Genomic DNA, 12,006 nt, shown 5'->3' with positions numbered 1-12,006 from the left:
ACTTGAGACTTGATCCTTCTTTATTGACAGATTTCACAGCCGGCTATTAGAGTACATGACAGTTACGGCTAGTGCAACAATCCTACTGACTCTATCTAGCAGCACCGCCTAGTCGAGATTCGAATATACGACGACTAGCTTGTTAGACCAGCATCGTACCTCGAAACCAACTAAGCGGTTATTCACAGCAATTCACAATTTTTGTTTTCATGACCTTATTCATGGTATGATAAAACAGAACTTTTTCGAATATAACGCCGCTTGGTGAAAAACTTATGAAACTTTCTTCATCGATCCTGGTCTACTGATCAACCTTACTGGAAACAGTAACTTTCTTTATTACCATGATTTCGAGGTATACCGAGATAAAGTTATCGTTTCACAGGCGTTGCACAAAATACAACAGCGCGAGTAACTGTGAATTGCACCAACTGCTTTTCTTCGTATGTTCGACCGATTGCGGATAACAGCATACATGCATCCATGCAAACACGCATACAAACATACATACATACATACATACATACTTACATACATACATACATACATATATACATACATACATACACACATACATACATTGAATACAATCGACCCTTAACTGATATATTTTGGTTTTACACGTTTTAACCGTTTAATATGCGGTGTTTAAGTGTGAAAGTTTGAATAACATTTGAATGAATCGTCCGATTTTCAATAAGTTGGTCTCGTTTAACGAGAAATTAGCCCTCATCATGTATTCATGACTACCATGATTGCTTTAAGTGTGCTAGTAAATAAAATGGCTCTTTAGTTGCAATTTTTTAAATGTAGTACAGTAGATTCGCTAGGATAAATGTTTATTTGTCTTACATTATTGATAATCTTCAATATCCAACTCAGTTCCATCGACAAAAATGTTTTTCTGACGAGAAAACTGCTTATGAGCACATGCACTTCAAAATCATCTCAGCATAAAACATAAAATATAAAACACACACAATACTAACCTCGCGCATTTTACCTGAATATTTTAAACAAAACTGGCCCTTCACTTCACTTGAAATGCAGTAGTTAGAAGCATTTAACTGTAGCACAACAATATCTGGTTCACTTTCCGTGAATATATCTCCGCAGTTGACAGAAATTTACAAAATATGAAAGCACACGAGCACCTCATCTACATATGCGCATGCATGCAAAAGACACTCTGCATGCACTATGAAAAATATGTATGTACAACTGGAGTAAAAACTTGCGCAGTTTTCATCCATCAAACTTTTCACTTAAAATTTGCGTTTCAGCGACTTTTACTCATATAAGCCATTCCTTCTAAAAATCTGGCAAGTTTTATTTACTTTATTCTTAAACATAAGACGAAACGCATGCCGATTGCAAACCAGATGTTTCCAAAATTATTCCGGTAAATTTCGATTTTTCAGAGTGCATCTATTTCATGCGGCAGGGGGATTCTCGTATTCTTTCTTTTATCTCTTGCTCGTAGTCAGTGGTGCCATACAAAATACTAAGATTGTGGCTTTTTCGTCATGTAATAAAGAAATCTAACGGGAGATATGGTAACATTACGTTGGGTAAAGAATACCAGCGAATTTTATGTTAAACTCTCGCGTTATTTTAGCTGAAATGTTCATCATATGTTATGCAATACTCCCGTTTTTTAGTAACATTGCTCGTCAAACTGCATGTACACACACAATGCGTTTTGTTATTTGTCGCGATTGTATACCATTCCCCCGAAAACCATTCCCCAGAATGACCCATTCCTCAGAAAACTATTTCCCAGAATATACCGTAACCGTTCCACAGAAAACCATTCCCCAGAAAGTCATTATCCCGAAAATACCATTTCCCAGAAAGCCACTTCCCAGAACCTACAATTCCCAAGAAAATTTTATCCCAGAATGAGCCACTTAGAAAGTTATGATAGATCATTCGGGCGAACGTTACTGGGTCGAATATCAGTAGCTCTATTAACACTAGCTCGACTGTAATTCTAGTGGTTTGGAGGATCTCACCGTTTCAGTTGTGAATCGTTACGAGGACTAAAGGTTTATAACTAACGGTCAGTAAACCTAGGCAAAGGAATAAGAAGAGGTGTTTCCTGCCTAAAAACAAAAACGTCACCACGTCACACAGTGTTGTTAATCAAACAGTTAGTATCAACAGGTAATCAGTTGCTACGATTGAGTATAAAGAACAAACAGCTGGAATTTATTGTGAAAACTGAATTGATGATTTCAGGACCTGCACTGCCTAAAAGCATTGTATTGTACCTTAGTTTACTCCCTTTTTGAAAACGCCAACGCGCGCCTAATTTGGACTCCGCATAAACTTTATTGGAAGCTTCAAAATAAACGAGTGCGCAAGAGGTTCAATCAATTAGCCTTGCGTAGCTTGCCTTCGCTCAATCTGGAAAATTATCCCGATCGCTACTGCTTGCTTGATCTAGATAATTAGAACGTCGAAGCAAAATTCAATGGGCTTTGTTTGCCGTAAACTGTTACATGGTTGATTCACCGCATTTACTTTCGTTAGTGAATTTTCGTGCAGTACAAGGATCTTTGTGACCATCCCCACTAATAATTCTACCAATTTGCCCTAGTCAATTGTTGGGTATATGCTGTCCTTACTCGCTGCCGCTCGTTCGAACTTAACTAAAGGATAACCCCTACTAGTCAGTAAGCCTAGGAAAACGCCCGCTCTTAAATAGAGGTGGTTTCTGCGGGGGGGCTGTCCCCCCGCAGTGGCCGGCGCTTCCGACGGCGGGTCGCCGGCGAACACTCGCGGCCTACGGCCGTCTCGCCCTGGATCATCTAGGCGACGCTTGTTACTAATTCGGTAATAAGCGTGACTCGAGAATCGATTGCATGAAACCTCTGCTTCCCTTCGGATTGTAGATGATTTAGGGCGAGACGGCCACAAGCCGCGAGTGTTCGCCGGCGGCCCACCGTCGGAAGCGCCGGCCACTGCGGGGGGCAGCCCCCCGCGGAAATCACCTCTATTTAGGTTCGGGCGTTTTCCTAGGCTTACTGACTAGTAGGTGTTATCCCTTAGTTTAGTCCGAACGAGCGGCAGCGAGTAAGGACAGCATATACTTATAAATTGACGAGGCCGACACTTAAACACCTAGTCTTAAATTCGTTTTCCTAGGTTTACTGAACTCTAGTTACAATCCTTTAGCCATACCCCTCGCAATAATTTACAGTTCGAAATTATTAATCGGCAAAGCTGCTGTTATAGAAACTTCAATCCGCTGGTGTTACATTCGGGTATATGGAATTCAGGGTATTGGGGACACGGGGAAACATATTCTTCTTTTTCTAATTTTGCTTCTAGTTGTAAGCCAGCCCTTTTTATTTCTAACTTTTTTTTCTGGGGAATGGTTTTATGGGGATTGGCTTTCCAGGGAATGGTTCGTTCCGGGGAGTGTCTTTCTGGGGAATGATATATTCCGGAAAATGGTACATTCGGGGGAATGATTTTCTGGGAAATGGTGCTTTCTGGGGAATGATTTTCTGGAGAATGGGATTCTGGGAAATGGGTTTCTGGGGAATGGTTTTCGGGGGAATGGTATACAATCATTTGTCGCTTACAGTTTCTATTCTATTCGCAAAACAATACAAATGAAAAATGACGATATCTTAATGATCACTAATTTCACCTTAATAGATCAGAACAGTAATTTTTAAATAATAATAAATCGTAGAATGTTCCGCATTGAAATAATGCTGGTGTTACAAAAATATATTTTAAATACATTTCTTTATGTAGCTTTCAAACCACAAGCCCAAACATCATGAAATTTGGAAGTTAAAGGCTTGAAGGCTCCCCTTTCATATGCAATTGATTTCATTTAAATCGGTTGATAATTAATTTTCAATTGAATAGTGAAAACAGAATGAATATCTGTTGAGAAACAACCGCATCACTGGTTCCCGCGATGAACAGGCCACTGAAATTCGCCAATGGCGAAAAGTAGATCATGAAATCATTTCAATATGACGATACCAACTAAAAATAATGCCAATTTGAGTTATATAACCATTAGGAGTTTGTAGTCATATTATATAGGTTCAGTACAGGGTATGAAATGGGGAAGGCAAATGAGGAGCATCCAATATAGCTCTAGCTATCCCAAGCCCCTACCTAGCGCCTCCACGTGGCCATACCCGGTAATGCTCTATTGAGTAGCCAAGCTAGGAGGTGCGATACTGTGTGGTTTCCGGCTGCCTGATCTCATAATCGAGGTTTTGGGCAGACGGTGGAGCCACACGATCTGGTAAGCATAATATAAGTTATTTTAATTATTTTTTTCGTTTTAGCTTAGGAAGCATTTACTGCTTTATAGTGAAAACTTTGGCCAATACGAGTGTTAATACTGCACATGGATATTGGATACCAGAAGAAAAATTAAATTAATTATTAGAAGCATTTATGGAAACTAAAAGGACGCAACTCTATTCCATTCGAAGGACTGCTGGTGAGATTGTTCTATTTTTACCCATATATACCACATTTCATAAATAAACTAGAATCGGGATGAGGGAGGGACCATCAGAGCACTTGTTTGAAGCGGTGGGCCTAGGGAGAGTGAAACAGTCAACTTTCTAGGGTTAATCTTTGCCCGATTAACAACACATCGTGGATAATGAGCGGGCTCTTCTCCCCACCTGTTGGAGTCATTCTGCATTAAGACGGTTTATTCAACGATTGACTCAGGTGACTTAGCCCTTGGAAGGAGATTCTCTAAGTCCCTGGTACGTGTAAGTGATGTTGCTTATCGACCAATTCCCTTTTGCCCCTTCATACAAGAGTTGGGAAGCATGACCAATCGTTGAATATGTTCAACTCTTTTTGACATGATAGGCTCATTGCTATGAACGGATGTTCTGCTAAGGCAGGTGGTAGTACCATATATTCATATTCATATATTATATAGGTTCAGTACATACTAGGACTACCGATATTGGGCACTTTTAGTGAAAACCGGTATTTCGGAATTGGCGTGGAAAATACCGGTAAAATACCGGTATTGACAGATTACTCGAAATCAATAGAAATGTTGATGATATTCAGTAAATGTCTTTATTTTCAAACTTTAGCTTCAGTATTGGTGCTTAGCAAAGTAGAATTTAAGCAGATATAATACGCTTAGCGATTTATTTCCCTTGCTACTATGTTACCTGACTCACTGCGAAATGCGTTGTATTCGCGGTATCGTGTTGGTTCGAAAGGTTTCGAAAAATATCGCCCTTGTATCGAAAATATCGTTAATTTTGATCACTAAAAATAACGTACTTAAACGTTATATTTCATGTGCCAGTAGTACGCAATAATTGTATTGTGAAACTGAATTGTTATTTATTCAACTTTTTACAAATTAAATGCAATAACAAAAGCACAACTTACAAAAAATCGTTTGTTATCGATATTAACTGCATATGCGTTTTAAACGAATAAAGCGCATGGTTACGTTTTATTTCAATAATACGCATATTCGCAGTGAGTCAGGTAAAACAGTAGAACGCATTTTTTTTGCAACGCGTCCAATGATTGAAAAAACTTCCGCTTTCATCGAAGTCTGACGAACGGCTCTCTGTGCATCAGGAATTTCCTTTTTATTTCTTCAAACTTATAGTAGGGAAACCTGCTATCAAGTATTTTCAAAAATTCCGGTATTGTAGCTTCCAGCATAATCAACGCCCCGGCCTTCTACAGTATCTTAATGAATGTTTTCTCCATCCCAAAACTGAAACACCTTTGTTTCCCGTTCATTATTATTCACAGATACCTTCTCTTCTCTGTTATCAATCCGACTATTCTCAAATAGAAGCTTGGAGCTTAATCAATGTATCACTCGAAAGAATTGGAACATGTTCCAAATTCTTTCCTGACAGATTTTTTGATGGCAATAATGCTCGAAAAACGCAAACACCGCCATTTCTGATCAGGACCTGGCATTCTCGAAACAAATAAATGACGCTGACTTTCTCTTATCTTCGCTTCATACATGGATGAAGCGACTTGTTTCATTTGTTGAACAGATCGTGTCAAGTAGGCTCCAGCTGAAGTTAGTGGCTGTTTGAAATAAAGACGATTGACAGTCAGGCCCGATTTATCTATGTTGAGTGGGTAATTGAGTGGGATACAATATGTGTTAAGTTGTAGGAAATGTTACTCAAATTCATTTCAATTGCATTCAAAGTTGCTGGCCTTCTACTGAATATTTGCTAGAAAATACAAATGAAAATTTAAAACCGGTCATCATGATGAAGTGAAAACCGTTTCATTGACGCTGATTGAAACCAGTTTTGAAACGAAGCGGCGCTACTTCAATTGAAACTGAAGCTTCATTACTTCATTGTTGAGTTACGATTTACTATTGTAAGTGACTTTGCTGGGACCTGACCTTGTTTCCTAAAGTCGTTATTTGAGAGCTTGAAATAATTTGGTGGCTTTTAAATATCAAGTTGTTCAAAAATAAATTGAAACGCGACGTCTGGCTTATACAATGAAACATTTTTACAGCAAAAATGCTCTACTGTGCCTTAAACGGGTGCAAGAGCTATAATTAATTGACCCACAGCTTCACCCTCTTAATTGCTAGCAAGATCATCAGAAGTTGTTTTTCTATGAGTTTTACAATCTTCTCTCAAACTTAGTTCGAATTCTTCGAATAAGGAATTTAAAAAAACTAAGATATTAGAAAATACCGGAAATACCGGAGAACCGGTATTTCAGTATCCAAAAATTGGTCGGTATTACCGGGTTCGATACAACCGGTACTACCGGTTAGACAGCCCTAGTACATACCTATGTTTAAATTATTGAATATGTTATGCTAATTATATCAATATATCAATAAAATACTTTTGAACCCCTAGGGTGGCGAAAACTGGTGCCCTGGGGAAAACTGGTGCCGTTACTCTAGTCATTTTACTGTTGTCGACATTATGCCTGTCCAGACCGTTGTGCCTAACCCCGACATCCTTTAACATGACAAAAAATAAACATAGATTATAGAAACCAAGCCTTAAATAGTACGAAATTTTATTTATTAAAAATGACCTTCTTTCCAGTAAGGACATGAAAAAGTTTTTGTTAGTAAAAATTTTTCTCCTTAAATATGTCTTTTTTGCGAAGTATGGAAGACTTGTAGGCCACAAAATTATATACAGAGATACCTCGATATAAGACAACCTCGTTATAAAACAACCTCGATTTAAGACAATTCGATATAAGACAATTTTTACCTCGATATAAGACAAATCCCTTTGACACAGCAGGTAACGATACCAGAGCTGATTTTCCTTTTCAAAATCGGCGCCATGAAGATGTTCATTATTTTAAAATAACCCTAAAAATTGTGAGAAACTAATAGCTCAAACAATAATAAATAGTTCAAAAAACGTAAACACACAACACAGAGCAAAATTGGCGACCACTAATGCAAATTGTTTTGAAAAAAATCGTGTTTCAATATGAGACAATTGTCTTATATCGAGATATCCCTGTATCTTCAAAAAAGTAGAAGGGTCTGGGTACGAACGCAGGCTTGGCGTAGGCAGGCAGGCTACGTAAAATAAGTATTCATGTTGAGTTGAAGAGGAGCTGCTTCCATCCTTGTGATGATTTCGCTTCTGTTCTGGGAGATTCACTCGGCAGATCAATGTGCACGAATATTTCACATTCGCGTATATAGGATAGAGAAATCAATCTTTCTCTTCAAAATATTACCGATTGTCTTTAAAAAGACAGTTTTCTGCTATCAGTATATAGGTAAAACAATGTGAGAAAACCAGCGCCTGGTTGTTCGGTTGCTTACCAGTCGTGGTCGCGCAGTTTGCTGACACGACTGTTGAGCCTTCCCTCGCATCTGTTCCATCATGCCGCTAAATTCACTCGCTGCTATCGTTGCTGCCGCCGCTCTCGGGTGGTGTGCTCCCGCCAAAGCTTAAGTTGAAAAGAAGCTGCTTCCAGTCTTGTGATGTTATTTACACGATTTCGTTTCTGTTTTAGTCACTCACTTGGCAATTTTAATGGGTGTTGCGATTCGTTGTTGTTCTTTTTCTTGTTCCTTCTAAATATTTTTACAGTTGACTTTTAGTGTATTTATTGTAGATGTATCTGATTGTCGTCCATGCCATGAGAGCGAAACGATTGCATCGAAAATGTATGGAAAAATTTTACTTCAAAAGTTTTGATTAATGTTATATTGTTATATAACAACTAAAGAACGATCATTTAATAGTAACCAGACAATTGCTGCATCTTTTATGAATCGAATGGTATGCGTATCTTCAGAATCCATTTTGAATTAGAACAACTATTAGCGTTCAAAATCTTTCACTCTTTCATGACACTGGTTCCAATCTAAATTTTGGATTGACATCCTGCGGTAAGACGTAGTCCTACGTCAAAAATTCATCAATTTTTGAGATGACCTATTTTGGAAAATCGAAGTTTTTTTTCAGTGTAGAAATTTATTTTTACTTTTTTCAGTATTTTTTTAAGAAATTCAGGATGGTTTCTAAAAGTCGCCCATAGATCATTTTTGTAGGTACTATCCCTTTCATGACTATTTAGACTACTGTGATATACTGTGTATATACTGTATATACTGTGTATATAATGCAACGTACCGCATTTTGCACTGTTAATCTGACACTAGAGTGGCTTTTAGTTTGATCTACTAATGAGTTTGACTTCTTTTTCTTTCTTGTCCTTCTTTTTCACTTTATTTTCTTTGAGCGAAATCGTGAGCGAGATTCGACTGTGATAATCGTGTAAATCGGGGTAGTCTAAATAAGGGCAAATGTCGCAATATAATTTTCGAGTTACATTTTTTATTTAAAAAACGAGAAGGAAAATTGAGCCCTTTCCAAAAGTTAGTCTAGACCAATAGACATTGCTAATAGACGCTTGCTTATTTATATTGCGCTCACAATTCACAAAGCTTCATTGAATTCTGATGAGAGGGTCATGCCAACCTCTGGTCGAGTTGATGCGAAGTCTGTCTATTCAACATTGCTTTGCAACATCGTTTGCATGCAAGCGTGGAAAGGAATGGGATTATCAGCACGAAACCTCACCTGCTTCATAGTTTTGCGGATGGCGTCGATATTATTGGAATCGAATCGAATCGAGTAGAGTCGTGGAAGAGGCATTTAGGCCTTTTAAAAGGGAATCAATGGGATTAGGACGTATCACCGCTAAAATGAACGTAGGAGTGCAAATGGTGTAGGTGCCGAAGAGGAGCTAGATGTGGAACGACATGAACATATGAAGATAGAATTAACAAAAAGGCGAATGTCGCAAGCGTAAACAAACCGAGTGAGGGTTGATTTTCCTATGCTGGTTCAGCAAAAAGTAACTCTCACCCGGTTTGTTTACATTTGCGACATTCGCCCTTTTGTTAATTCTATCTAGATATGACAACGATGTAAGCCGCAAAGTCAAATTACGGCAAACTACAGCAACGCATCGGGCTTTCTACGAATTACGTAGCCAGCAGAAGTCTTGTAGTTTGCAAATTCGTACAAAACTAACACTTTACAGAACACTAATCCTCCGGGTGACTCTTTACGGATATCACGATCCCAAGCGACGCGATTGCTTGGGATAAAATTCGTAAAGTTATGCGATCAATACTTGATGACAAAATGGAAAATGGAGTGTGAAGCAGACTATTTTCAGCAGAGAACCAGGAAGAGGCCGTAGACTTCGGGGCAGATCACGCATTCGACAGATGTGTGCTGTCGAGGACGATGACGTTCAGTTGGTGTTCAAGGGTATTTGAAACGGTTGCTAGGACCGACGGTTCTGGAGGACCATAATTCGTACGGCGCAGGATCGATAACGGACCGTCGCCACTAAAGTAAGGTAAGCAACTATTTAAAATAATTTAATAGTTTTTAAAATTTTACCAATCTGATAAAAAACTTTAAAAAACGCAGAATAGGTAGGTAGTTTTTTAGCTATCGTTTTATGATGGAATCAAACATACTTTCTCCTACCTAGCGTTTTCCTTATATAATTGACAACCCAATCGTATTCGACAAATCAATTATTTCAAACGAAACTCCAGACAATTCCGGTTACCTTTTATTTATTATTCGGGTTGAAATCAAAAATACAATCTATGTAATATTAATAATTACCTAGCTAGTAACAGGCATATTCAAAATAATGTTTTTATAATGGCATTTGAAAAGCTTCATAAGTGAACACCTAGTCAAATAATAACTTCAATTCCACCATAAAATGCTTGATACACTAAGAATGAGCGATCAGCACTACATTTCGGTATTAAAGCTGCTATTTATACAAATATGTTGGTATAGACCGGATAAACTCGATAGGTAGCAGGTTTTTATTTAACTTTTTATTTGATCAAATTGTACCAAAAAAGTGAAAAAGTAAGTTTAAAATTTATCAATAATTTTATTTATAATTTTCACTTATTAACAATGTTTGACAATTCAATAAATGAAATTTATTATTATTTCATTTGAGATAAATTTACCTAAATGTACATTGAAAAAATTGTCGGATTTTTGAGAAAAAACGACGATGAATAGGGCTTTCTTTATTTGATAAAAACAAAGATGGAGAATGTTCCCTCTGTTCATATTTCATCATCACCGTAATAATGAAAAACTTTACGGGAAATGTCATAATTGACGCTACTAAAGCATTTTCAATGTAAAACAAACTATGAAATACTTACCGCTGGAGGTCTTATTTTACAAATGCCATATTTTTCAGCAATCGGCCTTATTTTGTTGATATAAATCAAAGGATTTTTAAAATCTTCTTCTGAAGGCTCGAACACCGGTGCTTCCGGAGGCACTTTAAACTGGAACTCGTCATATTTGTCCAGTGAAATGTGAGGCTTAGTTGGTTGTGCAGCTTGGAGGGAAAGCGTGTCCCCGCTGCCAGTAGCCAGTAAAGGGTTGGTTCCATTCGAAGCAGATTTGAGGCTGGAACATAAAGCAACATTTGTGCCAGTCACTTCTGTGGCCGCTACTCCTGGCGAATTCGATAGCTTGTTCTTGCTTTTCATAGTTTACCACTAGTTAGATTATTGCAATCCTTTGTTTAAATATAACCTGGGTCATTAATCACCATAATTGATATCCAACATTGACTTTTTCAATGCTTCGAACAGCAGCAGTTCACTAGTATCAGACAATTTCATGCTTTTCTTTTAATTTTACACCAGATCAAACAACGCTTTTAGAAGTTTTACACGAAAATTAACACGTTAGTTATATTTTTACATCACTCACATATTTCACACAATATTTTAAAAATTTAATTACAAATTAGTACAGTTTTACTTTTTGCAGGATGTATTTTTTTTACTTTAAACACCAATTGAATTTTTTGATCTTAAACTTTTCTCACTCGTAGGAAAACATATTAGTTTCGCAGCTACAGACTCAATCGGCTATGTATGGCTTGGTGAATATACTACAAACATTCGAATAGGCTACTCTAAACTAATGAACAGCTTCAAGTTGAAATGTTATATCTTTTGTGTATATACAATAAATATATTCGTTTTGATGTTATGAGTCTAAAACAGCATTTAAGATGTAACTCACTAAATTGGTTTTGAAATAAATGCATATAAATAGTACCCCTGAATAGCAAATCGTGACGTGAAACTACAATTTCAGTTACACCCTGTATCTGTACTGTACTATTTCATGAAGTAATTTGCGGTTTCGTCACCAACGAGAATGACATTTGCTGAGGATCGCTTATGTAGAAGTGAGAGGGGAGCAAAGAGTGGAGGAGGGGATCCGGGAGTTTGGAATTTGATGTTGTTGATATTACTCCTACTGCAAACAGCCTCAGCGAGGGCCTCAGCTAATGTCAAAAAATCTTTATATGTGTGCGTGGTGGAATACTTCATAGGTTTCATACTGTGTTTGTGTAAGTGAAACTATATACATCGCTTATACGGCCAAAGTACATAAAAATACTCACAGGTAGGTG

General features: G+C 37.6%; 1 protein-coding gene across 1 annotated transcript in view; it reads right to left on the bottom strand.

The window, feature by feature from the left end:
- Nucleotides 1-11,380, bottom strand: part of LOC128744570 (lysine-specific demethylase lid) — a 36,263-nt gene extending 24,883 nt beyond the window's left edge. The window contains exon 1 of the mRNA XM_053841675.1: nt 10,730-11,380. Coding sequence (XP_053697650.1) covers nt 10,730-11,065 — 336 coding nt within the window. The 5' untranslated portion in view covers nt 11,066-11,380. The remainder of the gene's footprint in view (nt 1-10,729) is intronic.
- Between the last annotated feature and the right edge of the window lie 626 nt (nt 11,381-12,006).

The sequence above is a fragment of the Sabethes cyaneus genome, chromosome 3, assembly GCF_943734655.1.
Source record: "Sabethes cyaneus chromosome 3, idSabCyanKW18_F2, whole genome shotgun sequence".
NCBI classification, from domain to species: Eukaryota; Metazoa; Arthropoda; class Insecta; order Diptera; family Culicidae; genus Sabethes; species Sabethes cyaneus.
The sequence above is the reverse complement of the archived record's forward strand: the minus strand, read 5'-3'. Positions and strand labels throughout refer to the sequence as shown.